The 19,952-nt window shown below is 44.7% G+C and overlaps 1 protein-coding gene across 1 annotated transcript in view; it reads right to left on the bottom strand.

Annotated features, from left to right (window-relative positions):
• Positions 1–3,081: 3,081 nt before the first annotated feature.
• PKP1 (plakophilin 1) overlaps positions 3,082–19,952 on the bottom strand; it is an 81,554-nt gene continuing 64,683 nt past the window's right edge. Inside the window, exons 7-14 of the mRNA XM_053248149.1 lie at positions 19,487–19,601; positions 17,542–17,697; positions 17,059–17,235; positions 15,580–15,733; positions 13,559–13,745; positions 10,683–10,767; positions 6,752–6,855; positions 3,082–3,884 (exon numbers count right to left, since the gene is read on the bottom strand). Of these exons, the coding sequence (XP_053104124.1) occupies positions 6,784–6,855; positions 10,683–10,767; positions 13,559–13,745; positions 15,580–15,733; positions 17,059–17,235; positions 17,542–17,697; positions 19,487–19,601 (946 nt within the window). The 3' untranslated portion in view covers positions 3,082–3,884; positions 6,752–6,783. The remainder of the gene's footprint in view (positions 3,885–6,751; positions 6,856–10,682; positions 10,768–13,558; positions 13,746–15,579; positions 15,734–17,058; positions 17,236–17,541; positions 17,698–19,486; positions 19,602–19,952) is intronic.

Here is a 19,952-nt window from a genome sequence, read left to right on the forward strand (position 1 = left end):
ACTTCTGCAGTTTGTGGTCATGTGTAGCTCTCCATCCTGCCCATTTTCTCTCCGTTTTCCTTCCTGTCTAAGACTCCTGCCTCCAATATGTCATCTTCTCCTTACTATTCTATATTGATCACTCCTATTCCAATCTTCCTTCCCTAGACCCCATTTTTCTCTTGTTCTGTGCTTTTTGAGGTTCCTGACTACGCTTTCCTAATCCCGTCCTTGTTCTGTGTTTATTTTGGATCCAAATGGCTCAGCCAATTGCAAGCAGAAATTCTTCTGATTGGCCAGATCCTCTCTGATAAGCAGCCAGCTAAGCCAATCACTGTCAGAAATTTCACTACTACTACTATGACCACAAAAATCTCTTTGCACATTACAATATAGATTGTAGGAGAAATACTTGATAGAGTGCTGGACTTTTGAACTTTTTATGTCAACACATTTGTAAAAAAAATGCAAATATTGAATGTCTTATTCCTAAAACAATGCAAGTCTCATCAGTTTCAGTGGTACTTTCTAATAATGGTGTTAAGACCATAATCTAAGTTTGTAAAGGGCTTTTATACTTATTAAATATTTTACTAAGTGAAATATTTACTTAACTTTAAATGTGCTGATTATGAAAAAAACCTGTAGCACTGGCAGTAATAAATTCATGTCCATTACAAATGGGTCCCTTTGTGCATAAACACCACAATAACTGTGCAGTCAAACACTTGTGGTGCATGCAGATTCACATACAATACCCTTTCCTATTTAATAGCAAAATATATCGTATATACAAAATATATCTTATATATAAAATTGCAAAGTTTGATAGTCCAGTTAGACACAGCTGAAAACATTTCCGTTCTATGACTGAGAACCCAGTGGTTGTCATCCTAACACAGCCCTTGCATTATGAGCAAAGTCATGCTAGTGCAAGATGATCACATAGCTGCACTAAAAACTAGGGATGTGCAGAAATGCACTATAACACTCTTGTGCAAAAGCTCCCTTTAAACCAAGTGAGATGTGCTGCAGTTGCACAACTGTTGCACAAGTGCAAACATCCCCATGGTTCCACAACACCAGACTGGAATGGAAGCTCAGACTTAGTGTAGATAGTTAGTACAATAGCTGTGCCTAGCTCACTGTGCTTCTGCAAGTGCTTCATTAATCAGGATATCAGCCAATATATGTGGGTGTCTACGCATACACTTGTACTTATGATATCATGGTGCTTTTGCATGTTTGTGCTTCAGCTTGAACAAAACCGCAATCTGACTATGGTAAGTGCTGTTGGCATCATAAAGAGTATGGTAACACGCTGAGAGAATTGTGCATTATCACTTCCCAGCACTTATGGTATTAAAATGCACATAAAACACCCTCAGTTATCTTAGAAATCTCTGACAGACTCATGTTGCTGTGACCAAATCTTAGTTCAGTGATTCCCCCAACTCATATGGACAAGGGGATAGACAAATTAGCATCAGTCTTCCAGTAATGGTGCTCCCCATGCAACTCATATTGGTCATAGGAACATAGGAAGCTGCCATATACTGAGTCAGACCATTGGTCCATCTAGCTCAGTATTGTCTACACAGACTGGCAGCGTCTTCTCCAAGGTTGCAGGCAGGAACTCTCAGCCTAGATGGTCAACCAGTTTCCTTTCTCTATTTGCACACAAAAATTAAGTATGCCAAGACTAATGTAAACTTTGTAAGTGGTCATAAATCCAAACTGATCATGCAAGATGATTTACATTTTACTAATCTGTGGATCTGGTCTTTTATTCTGAATGCCAGCAAGACAACTATCTTATCGAATTCAACAGACATTTATAAAACTTACTGTCATCACTGAATAAAGGTAGTTCACCATTTCCCTGAACTATAAGAGAGCTCCTCTAAGAAATGGTACATTAACCAAAATGTTCAGAGAATCCCAGGATGCCATCAAAAACTGTACTAAATGTATATAGACAATGTACGAAACCCCTGATGGGATTCTCTGCAAGTGAGCAGGGTATTTGGAATGCACAGGACAGGTCAGTGTTAATGGCTCTAGAAGGTACTGGTTGGTTTTAAGCGGACTACCAACTCAACAGTTCTATGTGGGGTCTTAGTTAGTTAATACTATCATTTCATTATGACAACCCTTAGGAAAAGGCTCTGGCTGACATCAAGATTAACAGAGTATGTGCATAAGAAGAGACTTCAATCAGGGATGCAATGGAGGCCCATGCACAACTCCGCCAGCCCTCCTGTGTGTACCCGATTGTGCAAGAAGGCAAAACTTCCCAGCTCTACCCATGCCCTGGAAACAGGCTGCTGAAGAGGAAATGCATCACTGAGGTTCAGTGATATGTTTCCTCTCATACAGATAACTTCTGGAGTGTGGGCACCGCTGGGAAGTCCCACCTGCTTGTGCAGTAGTGTGCATATGGAAGGACCTGGGGAGTTGCACATAGGCCCCCAGTGTGTCCCCACAGTCACTCCTTATTTGCAGGCTTTGTTCGTCTGGATGTCAGTCACTGATTCTTTTTAACTTCATTCTCTACTTTGGAAAACTAAGTTGTATCCATTTATCTTCTCCTTGGGCTTATCATCTCGATGGACTTGTTAAGCTAGTTGGTATAAAAAAGAAAGGATCTCAGTTTTGGTGAAACAAGTGTTTTTGAGAGCCACATAGAAGATTGTGGTTGTTTATAAATGCAACAAAGCATCACTTGAAGTGAGTTCCCGCCTTTTGCATAATACAGATTAATATATAGTACAAAAATAGAGTTTTTTTAAAAAAATGACAAAGAACCTATTCAGGAGAAATTTCTCTGGTATGAATTTGCTTCTTGGGATGTATAAACTAAGTGACCTATAAGGAAAAAAAAACCTTAACAATAATGTGGAATATTAAAGCAGGTCAGATAAAGAAATGAATGCAGAAGAAAGCCCATGACATTAGTAATGCTTAGCAAGGTGGGATGTGGGGGGAGCCCAGCAATCTAAAACCAGATAACTATGCTAAATATCTATGTATAATGACTACTGACAATGAAATAAACATATAGGATTTTAGTCGTTTTACACAATTTGTTGAATATGAGGAGTGAAAAGGACTTAGGCTGCAATCCTATGCATGCTTATTTGGGAGCAAGACACTTTGGCCCACAGGATACATTGTGTCATGGAGCCGTTCATGCTACACTCCAGAGTTGCTTCAGACCTCTTAGCAAGCCCTGATGCTGCTCAAAGTAGCAGATACAGAAGCAACATTTCTGCAGGTTTCCCCACTGTCAAAAGCAGAAGTCCATAGCAGTCCCAGGGCACAGCACTAGGGCTCCATAATGCTGCGCATGATGCAGGCAATCAAATGCAGTGCAACTTACGTCTGAGTAAACACACATAGGATCACACCTTGAGATTCATATCTATGGCAGCACCCAAATAACACTGAAAATCTGCTCCTCTCTATACATAAGCTGACTAAATATATACACACATATTTAGGGAGATGCTGATTTGTGAAGTTTTAAATGGTCATATATGGTCTTATTTCAAATGGTCATATAAATGGCTTATATAGTGCAATTTGACATTGCTTGGGTAGTGTCCAACAACAATTTCAAACTTGCACCCCCCACACACACCTTTTTGTTTTTTGTACAGGAATAATGAATTATTGACATCAAGTAACATTAACCTCCAACCTCCCAACCCATCCCCAGACCAAAAAAATAAGAAATAAAATAAAAATCCATTTAAACATTTTAAGATGCCTATAATTGGGCAATGCAATTTTCATACCTAGTTTTACAACTGAGCAGAACTCCAAAACACTATGGATGTCCTTAACGTTTTTACTAATCTGTTGAGGACTGAGGTCTTCCAGACAGGAACCAGTAACAAACTCTGAAAGAAAAGGAAAATCTCTGAAAAAGTAATCATTATGAAGTGTCTTTGACTTGTACATTGAGAAATGCCACCATGTGCTTTTCTGTGTGCTGTGGTATATGTGGGAGGGGGTTGGCATTGGACTCAGGGGCTTACATACTGTGCCGCCATCTTCCAATGGAAGTGGATGGTGTGTGTTCTGACTCAAATTGAACTGGGCATACCGGTTTCATGCACACCCCTACTGCAAAGCATGTTGGTGCATAGCTGTGCTTAACTTTTAGCAACAGCCCAAGAAGCTCTGTGCAAATGGCACACACTGCATCAAAGCAGCTTCACCCGACTCCCAGCATTCCCTATGGGTTGGGTGGAGCTGCTCTGACACAGCACACTGTTTGTATGGAGCCTCCTGCACTGCTTCTAGGATTCCTAACATGGTTTGCCGAAGGATGGAGGCAGCGTACATGCCGCCTGCTTCCATCAGAGGGTGGCTGCATGTTATGTAAGCTAAGGAAGCCCTTTCCAGAGGCGTAACTATAGGGGGGCAGGGGGGGCACGTGCCCCGGGCACCATCTTTTCTGGTCACGTGGGGGGCGCCGCCATGACCAATTTTTTAATTTTTTTTTAATTTTTTGTTAATACAAATGTTTCCTGCTCAGTGCAGCAGCGCTGCAGCAGTCAAGGGAGCACGTTGGTGCCCCCTTCCCCACGAGCGGTCCCTTCCGCGCAGCCTGCGGCCCCCCCCCATTGCTTTGCTGGCGCCTGGCTTGGCGGTCGGCGCTTGTGAGGAAAAACCTAAGTATAATGTAGTATGTTGGGGGGGCGGCGGGGGGGGCACGGTGGGGGGCGCCATTTCAGTGCTTGCCCCGGGCGCCGTTTTCCCTAGTTACGCCTCTGGCCCTTTCCCTTCCCTCCCTCTCTCCTCTCAGCTGTATGTGCATAGCTGTGCGGTTGTCAAAACAAAGAAATTCAGTGAGGAAGCACGGGCACACATCGGGCGTAACTATGATTTGCTTAAGGTAGCCTTGTCATCTAATTAGCGATGCACATGAATGGATGAATGAGATTCCCACTGGTGATATGAAAAGTTAAGGAAAAAGGGTTCTAGCCAATCAATATTCCAATAAACAACCAACGGTCGAGGGTTAATGTGTTCTAAGGGTTTCATTGTGGGGAGATGGGTATAAGAAGGGTGAAGTAAGAATGGGAGGGGTTGCCAGTTCTTCATAGTGCATGGATCGCAATTGTCAGGGCCCATCCAGGCTCAGACCCTGAAAAGGTCTTCTCAGAGGAGGAGAGAGAGCAAGTGCCAAACAGGAACCCTGGTCCCTACGAGACCCCCTAAGATCCCATGTGGCCTGAACTGCCAGAGCTTGCTTTGCCTTTAGCCACCCCATCAGAAGAACCTGGGAACACCAAGGATCCACCCCCGTCCACACACACACACACACTGCAGAACCCCTGTCCCATCCCTGGAATCCCCTCCTTAAAATCTGGAATCCCAGGAGTGGAGGTGATCTAGGGTCAGAGCAGAATTCGAGCACCTGAGGCAGAAGGCCTGCCTGGCAGCCAAGGGTGTGGCACAATAGTGCATCCTGTCACTCCCAGTTGCTTTACCAGGAGCCAGTTCATGCACCTGCCTCAGCTGGGGGCCGTTTTGAAGCTTCAGAAAGAGGAAGGGCTACTGTCTTCATAGAAACCTTAATCAGGGTCTGAATAGCTGCTTATGCCTTTTTTAGCTGCACATGTATGGCTAATTAATTAGTTAATTAAATTATTTAATTAAACAGTTAATTAGAATGTCAACTCATGTTTGCAATGGTGTCACATAATTCAATCGCCCTGTGATTAAAAAGGTGAGGTCATTCACACAATCAAAAACTGTGTTCTACCCAGGTTTGGGAGCTGTGTGTACTCCCTATTTTTGATTGTGTGGAAGCAAGGTTAGAGGAAAACTTGGGTAGAAGTGACTGTGTGGAAGCAAGGTAGGAGAAAAAGCTACCCAGGTTTTCTTCTAACCTTGCTTCCACACAATCACTTCTACCCAGGTCTTCCTCTAACCTTGCTTCCAAACAATCAAAGATTGGGAGTACACACAGTTCCCAAATTCAGCTAGAACACAGTTTTTGATTGTGTGAATGACCTCGGTGGCTTGCATCCAGATTAATCCTGCACCAATGTTCCAGTGTTTTTTGTCGTGCAAGACGGGTTGATTTTCTAAGATCCTCCCCTCCCTCTATAACTTCCTGTGCCTCCTGAAAATATGTCCCTGAGGGCTGCACAACCTTTAGGGCCATAATTTCTGGATGTTAGTCTGCAGGTTGAAAAAGAATATAGGCAAGAGCCATCTAAGCTTAAGAAGTGCTTTCTTCTATTTAAATCCCTCCACAACTTAAGATCATCTGAGGAGGCCATGTTTTGAGTTCCATCACATCTGGAGGGTGGAGGCCAGATTGGCCCCCACAAGAATCAAATCATTCTCTTCTGATGCTGAAATTAAGGTTCCCCAAGAAATCAAACTATCTTGGGAGTTAAGCATGTGCTTAATTTGCACCCATTTAAATCAAGGGAATTTGAAAAGAGTTTAAGTTTGGCTGGATTGTATGTACAGGTCTATTTTAGAAAGCACTCTGTGTCTAGACAAAAAATGGTTTCATCTAGCAATTACAGTCGATAAACTGAAACGTAGTAGTTTCTATTTAGGCATCAAAATTACACCTGCATCTATATCTTATTCTTCAATCTGGAGAAAAGCTGTGTCAAACCACCATTAGTTCAATCACAGTAGCATTTATATTAAAGGATGTTGCTTCTGGGGACCAAGCACTATCTTGCTTCTCTCTGAAATTTTGCTCCAGGTTTGAAAACCTGATTCAATTATTTACCTTCAATCCAAGCATGCAATTCAGTTCTCTTCTTAGAATCTCGAAGACAGGGTCCTGAAAGTGCTTCCTGTTAATGATCCCATCATATTCTTATCATATCCTTGCTGCAGAATGAGCCATGGAAACGAGAAAAGTAGAAGAGCAGGTGAAAAGAAACCACTTAATATCCTCTATACCCAGAAGGGTTGCACTCACACAGTTTGTATGTGTACATTTGTGTGTACATGTGCACATATGTATGCACACACTTGCCCCCTAAAGACATTATGAACTTCATGGTAAACATGAGGTTCAAAATGTTAGGGACTTCCTAATTAACAGTTCACAAAGCTATATGCCACAATGCTGCAGTGTGCTCAGAGCACATAGAATTCCCAAGCAATCTTTCATCCATATGCTGGCTGGGTCCAGTCCTCCTACACCCAATATTAAAACTGGATCTTTTTTGTTTGTTTGTTTTGTTTCCTTCCATCTGCAGACAAGAGGAGCTTAATCCATAGACTATAGAAACAGCTATACTAAAAAGCTCCCTGCAGTGCAAATCTTACAGTACATACCAACCATACAATGGTTTGCAATTGCAATAATAGAACTATAAGAGTCATTCTGAGGAGCATATTCTAGGGTTTGTATGTGTTTCAGAACCAGTGGAGAAATGGGCTTCATTTAGCTGATTTTTTGCTTGTTCTGAAACAAATGACCAGAACTCTGAATGCATAATTTATGGGGTAAAGTGTGCTGTCAAGTCAATTTTGATTTCTGGCGCCCACAGAGCCCTGTGGTTTTCTTTGGTAGAATACAGGAGGGGTTTACCATTGCCTCCTCCCACACAGTATGAGATGATGCCTTTCAGCATCTTCCTATATCGCTGCTGCCCAATATAGTACCAGCAGGGATCTGAACCTGCAACCTTCTGCTTGTTAGTCAAGCATTTCCCTGCTGCGCCACTTAAGATCCCCTATTTATTATTCCTTCAGAACTTCTGAGAAGGTCTTAAAAAGAAAAACCTGACATCTAAGATAGCTGTTACCAGGGATGGCTCCAAAGGCTAGTAGGCATTCCCCCAAAAATATCCCCCCCTTTTGGCTCCCCCATCCACCAGACTGGAACTTCACAGCAAAGTGCCAGACAATGCAGGGGAGTCACAGCAGGAGAGAGGGCATGCCCTCAACTCCTGTCTGTAGGCTCCCAGTGGCATCTGGTGGGCCACTGTCTGAAACGGGATGCTGGACTAGATGGGCCTTGGGCCTGATCCAGCAGGGCTGCTCTTATGTTCTTGTTCTTAATGCAATCATATTGTCCGGCACCATTAAAAGGCCTCCATTATTTACAGAAACCTCATTCTCACTCCTCTTCCCCAGAACAAGCAGCAGAAGCCAGTGAAGCCAAGTAGATAGAAGAGTCCTCCAGCTTCCCAGGAGCCAGACCAACCCCTTGGCTTCCTTCCTGCCCAGGAAGCAGGCTGGGTGAGACAATGAAGCTCTACACACGTGTGTGCAAAACCGGGCCAAAAAAGCCCAGTCCAGTTTTGCATGCTTATGTGTACCACCGGGATTGAGCCTGATCCCGGCGGCACCGCAGCGGCAAACCCACCTACAGAGCCTCCCTCTAAAATGAGGTTAGGAAAGTGAGTGCTCTCCTAACTCCATTTTTTAAATCATCGGCCAGCCGTGGCTGTTTGCAGCCATGGCTGGCTGACTGCAGGGCTCCCAATCGGCTCTGGGGAAGGGAGGGGAAATCCCTATAATGCACCACACACTTGTGCAGTGCATTATGTGAGTTCTTGGGGGGGGAGGCAGGGTGACACGGAGTGAAGCATCCGGCACCCTGACCCTTGGAGCAACCAGCAGCAGCCAGTAATTGTCTGGGTGGGCGATCTGCCCACCCAGAGGGAAGGACCTGTTCGCCTGTGAGGAAGTAAGCTCTTTGAGGCTTCCTCTCTGCTAACCTTCTTGCCCTTTCTCACTGGTCATGAGAAAGGGCTCTGTGTGTGCAGCAGGATTCAGGGTCACCTTCTCTGCAGATTTCAGTTAGACTGCTACTGATGTATATCTCCATGTGGCTCTTTCCTGGTACATGAACAGGAAGAGAAAACCAGCCTGGAAAGCAGACTGGAAAGTTTGACTTAATCCAAAAGACAGTGAAGCTATTCCCATGATCACTAGAAAACAGGCTAAGGGAGCCTAGCCTGCTTTCTATTGATCGTCGGAACCACCAGGCTAACAGGCGAGCCCGGTGGTCTCAGGTATGGATGGGTCCGGTCTGGTCCGGAGGCCATTCAAAAAGCCTCCGGACCGGTCCGGACCTGGGCGGTCCGGTTCGGGTGGGGGGGGGGTTTGCTTTAAGAGCGGAGGAAGGGTTTACTTACCCCTCCCGCCGCTTTACGCTCTGGCGCCCGTAATCCTTAGAGTAATTGGGGCGGCAAGACACCTCCCTGCCGCCCCTTCCCTGATGTTGCTTGAAAAAATTCCCAGGAGTCCCTTGCGTGCGCACCGCAAGCAACGTTGGGGAAGGAGCAGCAGGGAGGTGTCCTGCCGCCTCAATTACTCTAAGGATTACAGGCGCCAGAGCGGAAAGCGGCGGGAGGGGTAAGTAAACCCTCCCGCTGCTCTTAAAGCAACCCCCCCACCCCAGTGCCGGACCGCAGTTGGCAGTTCCGTGCACACCCCTAGTCTCAAGGTGGCTAGCCCACCTATTTCCCCCTCCCCTTAAACAAGGTTAATGGAGCGAGTGCTTCCTTGTTTTTTTCCTTGTGTGCCACCACGGCCTTGTTCCTTTGCTTGTGTGCCACTGCAGGCAGCCTCCTGGCCTCCGGGTCCCTCCAGAATGCTCCACACACTTGCGCGGAGCATCCTGGGACTTCCGGGGGCCAGGCAGCCCCCAATCCTCGCAGCCCCTACTGGCTCCATGATGGAACTGGTAGTCATGTGGGCGGCCGATCTGGCCACCCAGGGTTCAAGGTCTGAACATCTGCAGGGGGAGCCGGCTAAGCCCGCTCTCCCCACAGCAGCCCTGCAGACTCTACACATGGATCATGTGTAGAGCCTCAGTGCGGCTATTCACATGAGTGTGCAAAACTGGGCTAAGGGAGCCCATCTCGGGTTTGGATGCTCGTGTGAACCACCCGATCCCGCTAGCTACATGGTGGCAAAGCAGCTGCCCAAGTAGCCTCCTGCTAAAGTGAGGTTAAGGGGGCAAGTACTCCCTTAACTCCATTTTTTGGACTGTGTGTCAGCTGTGTGTCTACATGCGGGACGATGCTTACACATCACTTCGCACATTGCCCCGGGGGGAGGAGGGATCCCAGTAATGCACTGCACACTTGTGTGGTGAATTATTGGGGATCTGGGGGGTGGGGTGATACATGGCAGCATGTGCCGGCACCCTGACCCCCAGAGCTGCCGGGCAAGCCACAGGTGAGCCGCTGCTTGTCTGGGCGGGCGATCTCTCTCCATAAGCCTCCACGGAGCACTTCTCACTGATCTTGAGAAGAACTCCAGTATTATCTAAGAGGACTCTGATCCATTTTTCTGAATCTGAAAACATCAAGCAAGCTTCCTTAATAAGGTAAAAAGCTAATTAATATTAGTTTAATCTCGATAAGTATTGTGCAGCAAACTATATAGCAAAACCCTGCATAGTAAGGTATGGCAAAATCCTCTCCCCACTAATAATGTTCTTTACTTCCCCAAACTATTTGTTTGGGGAAGTCACCTCTGGATGTTTCTTGAACAAATGTTCTATTGTGGGCGGGGGGGGGGGGGAATCCCTGTTTCCAAACTGCTCTTGCCATCATTCCCACATTTCTGTACTTTTTAAGGGCACATTTACTACCAGGTTAGCAACACCTCTTCTTCTGGAGGGTAGGGTTGTCCAATTGCCATGGTGTTTTATGAGAAATGGGAGAGCAGCAGCATCTCAGCTCTCTTACCTGTTTCAGTATAGATTGGAGCTCCCTGTGTGACCACAAGTCAGACAGTAGCAGACGGGCAGCTTCAGCTGCTTTTGGATAGGAGCTGCAAATAGGAAAGAAATCAAATGATCTTCGGCTACAGATGGCATCAACACTGTACATCTTCTAAACGGGAATTCTCCATCGTTCTTTCAGAATGGAGTTTTTCAGGCTTCTCCTGTGGGCAGAACTACCAACTTCAACTTGGATTTCTGATTATTTTCCTCATATCCTTCTAGGGGATGAATGAATGAATGTATATACTGTCTCTACAAAAACTGAGCATAACATATATAATGAAATAAAATAAGCAACAACATCACAACAGGAGATGAAAAAATCTGGTTAAAAATCCAATATAAATGAAATGATAATTCAAAGACAGCAGCAATAAAACACATTGTGGCAAGATAAAATACTGAATTAAAATGCTTGGATAACTACAGATTTTTTTAACCTGTCATTGAATGGACATAAGTATGGACATCAGACTAAACTATAAAGCTAGGGAGGGCAGTCAGTTCAACAAACAGGATGCCACCTCAGTAAATGTCCATTCCTTGATTACCACCGGCTTGGCCTCAATAAGTGAGAGAATCTGGAGAAGGGCCTCACCTAATGAACTGGAAGCTTAAGCAGGTTCATATGGCAGTCGGCAGTTTTTGGGATACCCTATTTCTGTTTCTCCTCCTCCTGACCTATATCAATCTCTGTTGAACATGTAAGTTCATCAATAGGAATCATCACAATACTTTGCCCCAACACCGAAGAAGACATAATAATACTTGGACACATAACTTGAGTGAAAGGGCACCCAATTTATTGTAAGATTATTAATGTTTCAACTGTAGCAGGTCTTTGCCCCACCCAGACACTAGCATTCTTCCCCCCAGCCTGCTTAGCAATAATAACACTTTGAGCCTCTTCTCACGAGCAGTGAGAAGGGCTCCAGACTGGGCTGCAGGGAAGGCGGGTTAGACTTACCTGTCCCGCAGATGACTGCTCCTCCTGTGCTGAGCGCACTCCCTGCACGCCCAGATGATTCTCCGCATGCCCAGGCAGCGGAGAGGGCCAGAAAATCATCCCAGCCCCCAGGAAAACCATGACGCACTGCGTGAGTGTGCGGTGCATCATGGGGATCCCCCATCCCCTTCCTGGGCTCCCCATAGCCGTGGCTGCCAGACGATTTTTTTAAAAAAGGATGTAAGGGGGTGCCCGTTCCCTTAATCTTGTTCTAAAGTGTGGCTAGTTGGGCAGGTTTGCCACTATGGTGCGCCGGGATCAGCCCAATCCTGGCAGTTCACATGTGCCTGCAAAACTGGGCTGGGCTCCCTTAGCCCAGGTTTGCATGTGTGTTTGTGAATAGCCTCTTTGGCTCTGAGCAGTGGATTAGAACCAATCAAATCCCTGCTCCTGTTTGCCAAACTCCTAAAGCAGAGGTCAGCAACCTTGGCTCTCCAGCTGTTGTGGAACTACAATTCCCATAATCCCTAGCCAAAATTCATTGTGGCTGGGAATTATGGGAGTTGTAGCTCAACAACAGCTGGAGAGCCATGGTCGCCTATCTCTGCCCTAAAGGGTCAGGGTTATTCAGTGGCTTCACACACACCCTTCCAAACTGTTCAGCCTTTGAGTTGGGTGGTGCCACTGAAGGAGGAGGGCATTCCAATCATAGCCCCCCTGCTGCAAAGCCATTAAGGGCTGGTTGACTACTGCCTTCACTGAAATGCAAAAAGGATCATCAAATAATATCCTTACCGCTACTCCCTGTATGCACTGAACCTGTTAGGTGTGACCAACTAAGGGAACAGAATGGAGTGCCCCAAATAACCTCTCAAGTAAGGCATCTGTAGAGAAGCAAAACATTCCTGCCTGGCCCCCCAAACAGGTGACCAGTCTAAGCCCATTCTGTACCATAGGAGGGATGCCAAACAATGTGTGGAATGAGGCAGTAGGTGAGGGAGATTGCTAGTGAGTTATGCTTGGACATATCCCTTCGCCTGTCCATCAGGCATTCCTGACCCGGGTTATGTGCTCTTGCAGCAGAATGGGGCAAAGCCACCTCTATCTGCGTGAGGCAAGAAGGGAGAAAATATCTGGACTGAACAGGGTAGTTTTATCAGGTTTCATCACTACAAGTTATGTTGTGGAAAGAAACAGATAATTTCAGACTACTGTATTTAGAAACAAAAGTATAATTCCTTCTAACGGAAGTTCAGCCTTTGGCTGGGGGTCATGGGAGTTGTAACCACCAACATCTGGGAATCCCTGCTACAGGGAACACTGGTGTCAACATATGAGGAATATATTGTTTTGATACTGGTTTAATTTTTTTAAAGTTGTTTTTATGCTTTGAATGTTTTAGTGTCTCCAGTTCAGGGTTATCAGTGGGACTATCCCTTTCAGTTATTCAGGAGTCAAAGTAGTAATATGGATGACTATTTTAAGGACCATATTGTGTTACAATATCTTATTCATATGCTTTGGTGTATAAGCTCAGCATTCATGATTGTGACCTGTCTTGAAAATGCAGATGCTATACCAAGTGCAGCTTATCCATTAAAACCCAATATTTCATTGTAAAATGCTGCTAAATAGTCAGCAGTCAGCATCTGATAATATTCCATGAGTCTTTAGTTTTGTCCGGTTCAATATATAGGGAGAACACTTTGGTCTTAAACACCCCACGCTGTGACTACAGATTTAAGAAATGGTTACTGTGTGGTATTGGTGTTCGGCAATGTATTTGAAATAGAAAGTTCTGGGTTGGAAGTATATTTGCAGATGACTGAATGTGGTCTAAAATATGGTTGCGTGCCCTCTTCCATTGACCCCTCTTCCTCAACATTACTCACCCATTTCGACACAGGCCTACCACGTTATTTATCAAACTGCCTGTAATGTAGGGCTTGGCCATCTGTGGGTTAGACATGATTAGATTCCTCAAGGTGTAGCAAGCAGATGACATAATGTCTCCATAGTTGCTGGAACCTGGGGCCTGGAGGGCTAGGAGACGAGTCACATCTGGGAGTACCTGATGAGCTGAAGGGGAGAAATAGACATTAAAAAAAAAAAAAGCTCATACAACTCAGACAGTATGACTGATAGACAGTCAAACTAATTTACTCATGAGTAGTCCAACTGAAATTAATGGGACAAGTTGGCCAGGACTAACTTCTCCCATTTATTTCAGTGGGACTACTCATTATTTCAGTGGGACTACACTACTTCTGGTTGTCAGGGCTATCAAGACAAAATAAAGCCTTGTTCAACCCATTAGGGCCTGAAATCAAGTATGAGTCAGCCCACTTTTGCTGTAACAAAGTGATTGAGCCTATTCCCACGATTACTAGAAAGCGGGCTAAGGGAGCCTAGCCCACTTTCTAGTAATTGTCGGAACCACCGGGATCGCGGGTAAGCCTGGTGGTTCCACGGTGGCTAGCCTGCCTTATTCCTCCTCCCCTTAAATGAGGTTAACAGAGCAAGCGCAACCTTGTTTTTTTGATCATGTGCTGCTGCAGCGCATGGCAACACACGAGTAGACCCCGGACCAGGAGGCAACAACAAGCCTCCCAGCCTTGGGGGTCACCTCAGCATGCCTCATGTACTTGCTCGGAGCATCCTGGGACTTCCAGGGGCTGAGTGGCCCCCGATCCTCGCAGCCCCTACCGGCTCCGTGACAGACCCAGTAGTCGTGTGGGCAGCTGATCTGGCCCCTTCCCCCATTCCTCAGCAAAAAGCTTCATGAAGCCTGACTGCGCATGCGCACATCACGCGCACACGTCATGTCTGTGTGTCATGTGTGTATGTCATGCGTGCACACATCTGACGTACGCATGCAACGCGCAGATGTGCCACATGCAAGCAACGTGCACACGAGCAGTCAGGCTTTATTAAACGTTTTGCCAAGGAACGGGGAAGGGGCAGCAGGGAGGTACTCAGCTGCCCCAAATGCTTTAAAAACACAGGCGCACCAGTGGAGGAAAAGCGGCGGGAGGGGTAGGTAACCCTCCTCCACCCTTAAAGAGCCCCGCTACCCAGTGCCGGACCGCAGAGGTGCAGTTACATGCACACCTCTAACAATCACTTCTATCCATCACTTCTTTCCTTGTTTGCACACAGCTGAATACTGGGAACACACACAGCTCCCAAACCTGAGTAGAACAGAGTTTCTGAGTGAGTGAATGACCTCAATAACTTCATGCTGATGTGCCACTGAAAACCAAGCCCAACACAATTGCGGTACATACTCTACATTTGGTTCCAAGAGATCAGGAAACAGCATTTTATAAGAGGCAGGTGGCATGACCAGGAGATGGGGAGGTAATCCTCCACCTATTTTCAGCTGTTTTATAGAGCACAAGACAACACTGCTGAGCTTGAGCAAGCCATGATCTAGCTTGCCATTGTCATGGCACTTCTCGACAAACAATATGGAGAAAGAAGGCTGTAATACTAACCACTGTTCCCTCTAACAGGGATTCCCATATGTTGTTCACTACAGCTCCCAGCATTCCCTGCTGCAGTGGCTTTTGGCTGGGTATTCTGGGAGTTGTATTCAACAACATCTGGGAATCCCTGTTAGAGTGAACACTGATACTAACTCCTGGAAAATCTGCAAGAGATTTGCAAAAATGGAAGAGAGAACAGAAAAGATGATTAACTTATTGAAATAACTCATGTTAGATTGACCCTTTTTCCTACTAAAATGCTTCTGATACAAGACATACCAACAGCTTTGATGGCATTTAACACAGTGGGAATTAAAAACAACAACACCTATCCACTACACTTTATGGAGTTTATGAAAAAAGTGTGCCTATATAAAGGAACAGAATGAAGCAGAGAAGTCCCTTGGATGTACAATAGCACCAACCCATGGTTTTGTGGAGAATGGGATGTCGAGACATATTGCTCAGTAGGGATGTTCCAGATCGGACCACTTCAGCATTATTGGACTGCAGGAGTCGTGCTATGCGAGGCAAGCCTTTCTCCTTCAAAGCAATCAGTTGGCTCATTCCATTTGACATCTAAGGAACAAAACAACATGAGAACAACGGTACCAAACTGATACTAAACTAAGGTCCAGTAGGAGTATTTATTTAACAAGCACACCCTGACATGTCGCTTTCTTTGTTACAAGCATGTGGTGGTTCGCATGCAGGCTAAGAAAGGACTAGGGCAGAGTTAGGTGACAAGTGGCTCTCCAGATGTTGCTGAACTACAGCTGGAATTTATTCCAGCTGGAATAAATTGTGATGGGAGCTGTAGTTCAGCAGCATCTGGAAAGCCGCAAGTTACCTACCCCTGCTCTAGGGCTTCCAATGAAGTGCTGCTGCTGTATGGGTGCTGCTGCAGTGTTCTGCACTAATGCAGTCCTTACCCACAAAGGGAGTGATCTTTGCCAATCTCCCCTGACCCAGAAGCACTCCTTGTGACCCAGAAATAGACTCCTGAGAGCAGTACAATCCTCAAGAACCTATTTCTGGGTTACAGGGAATGCTTCTGGGGACAGAGAGGATGGACAAATTCACCACCTGGTTCTTCCTTAGTCTGCTTGGGAGCTACTAAGCCAACAACAATATCTTTTATCTCAAATTAGGACAAAACCCCAAATATTCTGAATTTTGTTCTGACTTTAAAATATATATATATAAATCAACATATCTGATAGGAACTCTTAACTAGATCACCTGTCCTGCCTCTGTATACGTCATCTGTAAATATACCCAAGCCAACAGAAGAGACTGTTCTCCCCACCAAAGGTAAATTAAAGTAACTAGCTGGGCAGAGCACAGAGCATCTGTGCCCCTAGATTCACCCACCCGCCCGCCTATTTCTTTCCCAGCCTGCCTGCCTCCGCTTACTTCCCCCGCCCCCACCCGCCCTATTCACCCCGCCCACCCATACCCGCCACCATTTTGTTTCCTGCCTCGCCTCCGGCACCGCCGCTTTCCTCTTCCCCTGCTGGCAAGCTTGCTCGCGAACTCTCGCGAGAGCTGCCATGCATGGGATTAGCAATGGGTACGCCTAAGAGAAATACAGATGGATAGATAGTTTTCCATGGAAACCACTTTGGAAACCTTGTTGGAAAGCAGCATATAAATATTATTAGTAATAGTTTTCCGATAGAAAATTATTTTTGCAATGAAAATACTAATATCAGAATTATCAACTGTCTTTCTTTTGCTTTTTGACATATAGCTTGAATTGACAAGGCCCTTTTTCAGGTTTCACTGGATTTTTATTATGCTCCATCTATCTGGTGTAAATTCTTTTCCTTGTTGTGTCTGAAGCAAGTTTATTTTCTAAGTATATCGCCAGATGTAGAGGAAAAAATGTATTTCACACTAACCAGTCCTCTGCTTGCAGTCAGATTTTGCAGTGCTCCAGCACAAGCTTCTAGGGTGGCATCTTTCTTACTCTGGTCCATTAGAGACAGGTATGTGCGGATGGCATCTGAATGATAGAGCCAGCTGGATCCTTTGGGTTTAAAGTCCTCTTCAGGAAGGGGTAGATCATACTCATCATACTAAGGAAAAGTAAGAGGGAAAATCCAAGAAGTTGAAGACTTATAGAAGAAACCCATGGCTAAACATGATATGCAGTGTCTTGGCATCTGCCACACACAAAGATTATGGCCCACATGTACAAGTTATACCTGCTCAAATATATAGTGATATTTCCCCTGAGTACTTTCTCAAGCATTTTCACTCATTATCTAGTTGTGAATGCTTAATGCCTTGACTTGCTAAGGTATCAAGAAACAGGGAAGGAACTATGTGAATACAAGAGGCCAGCATATGGGAACAAAGAATTTTCAAGTCCCAAGTCTTACCTCTAGCTTTCCACCTCTGTTGTTGAAGCAGCCTGTCAGGGTTTTATCTGTGTAATTGCTCCGGGCCATGTGATTAAGCTGTGTGTATTTATTAGGTACCTCAGCATCCAGGCGGTAGGACAGATTGTGCAGAATACAGATGCAGTTCTCCACAGACTGAAACAATTAAAAAATATATAATCACTTCTCACTCAATTATATCAGGATACATATTATTATTATACTTGGTAGCTAACACATATGCATATTGTACATGGCTGATTAATCTCAGTACCTGGGGAAATATCATGGTCTGCTCCAGGAGTTCTCAACTTTGGGTGCCAAGATGTTGTTGGACTACAACTCCCATCATCCCAGCCACAATGGCTATTGTGGCTGGGGATGATGGGAGTTGTAGTCCAACGAACATCTTGGCACCCAAGGTTGAGAACTCCTGGTCTAGGTCCTGCTGTTTTACACAGTTTCATCATATGGAATGTAGGTGTATTAGTGCCGTGTTTGTTGTAAGGACTCTGCAAGAAATAAGATGGAAGAAAAAACTTTAATAGAAGACCCATCGCTGTACCTGGAGATGCCCCCAGACAGTACGGATGCATCATAAATGATCTTTTGTAATTATTTTGTGTAATTCCCATGTGAAGAAGAGAGAGAGAAGTTGCATAACAGGGGCAAAGTGATGTCTAAGTTTATAAAGAGATTGGGACTCTGGCTGACATACTGTGCAAACCTCTGCCTGCGTTTTAACACAGCATTTGCACAATTTTGAGTGCACTTGCACAAACACACAAAATTGATCAATGGAGTTGCATGATGAATGATCATTGGAAACAATGGCCATCCATTATGCAACTGCATTTGTGATATTTTGCACATTTACACAAGAACACTTTTGTGTGCGATTGTGCAAACGCTTTGTTAAAATCCAGATGGAAGTTTGTGCATTATGTCAGCCACTGAAGCCAACCAACCCAGTTGCCATTTGAGTACTTCAGAAAGGACAAGTTTTCAGATCAGCTCAGTACAATGGGTACATCTTCAGTGTCAAACTTAATTTGACACTTAAGGTCCACAACAATGTCGCTGACATTGAGTGCATGGAAATGGGACCTAATAGACATTCCTTACTTTCTGTGCATATCAGATATTTTCATATTGTTATAGTTTGCTCCCAGATTATCCTGAGGTCAAAGGATGGCATCTTACAATCCTGATCTTTTAATTTCTCCACAATGCATTGCATGTAAGCAGTCTCTATTTATATAGCACAAAAGAGGCTAGGAGAAAAATACAACATGCTTACAGTGTGCATCAAGATTCTTGATCCATTGTTACATAAGCCTTTTGCAATTACACATGGACCTCATTATCCATAGGGGTTCCATTCCTGCAAATTACCATGTGTAACAAAACCATGGATAATGAGGCATTGAGTCTATGGGTTTGCAGGGGTTAGTTTTCCAAAGGGGGGAAAAACCAACCCAAAGTCTCCCCCAAATTGTGATAACAGGCCAAATAAAGTGTCCTACTGTGCTCTGCAGGTCTCCTGGCATCCAGCAATGCCCCCCAAATGCCCCCCCATGTCTCAAACAGTCCCAAAAAGCTGTAGATTTTTTCCAATTTTTTTTTTTAATGAAATGAGCACAAAATGGCTCCTGTGGACAAAACTGTGACCAGAAATGACCTCTGTGGCCTTCTAGGAACCATGGATATATGTGTTTTATTTGCACAGATAAGGAGGTCAGGTATTTATTTTACACCTGTGGATATGCGAAACCACAAATATCTGTTCCACGTATAATGTCTGCCTGTATTTAAAACTTTTGTATTTTAAAAACTTTTAAATAAACTTCTGAAAATATGAAATGAGATTTTGATTCTGGCAGTCTCTAGCAAGAATTGCATCAGTTGAAGAATGGTGGATATACACCAAGATCACTCTATGTACCTTGTCATCTGGCCGGTTGGCTGCCACACAGTTCTGGGAATAAGCCATCACAGAGTCAATCAGTCCAGGGTAGTTTCTCATCGTTTGGCGTCCAGCATCTGCAGAACTCAGGTTCCTAAAAGGAAGACACATTTCATAAATTGAAAGGAGGCATAATAAAACTAGATAAGCTGCTCAAACAGTTATTCTTTTCCTACACTCGCCAAGATCCGTATAAAATTATCTTTCTTTGATTCTGTGGTGGTGAAATTCACCTATGTAAGGAGAACCTGGAGCATATCACAGACAGATCCCTCAAAATACATCCACTCAGAATGAAGAACTAGTATGGTTTTTGTTAGGAGGCAAACATCCTGACCAACAAAGAGCTCAAGTAAAGAGGCTCTGACTCAGCAACATGTTTTACAAAGCATTTTTGAAGTGCAAGCAGCGCTCAGAAGTATTAACCTCCTTGCCCAGCAATGCA

The sequence above is a fragment of the Hemicordylus capensis genome, chromosome 4 (assembly GCF_027244095.1).
Source record: "Hemicordylus capensis ecotype Gifberg chromosome 4, rHemCap1.1.pri, whole genome shotgun sequence".
Lineage (NCBI taxonomy): Eukaryota > Metazoa > Chordata > Lepidosauria > Squamata > Cordylidae > Hemicordylus > Hemicordylus capensis.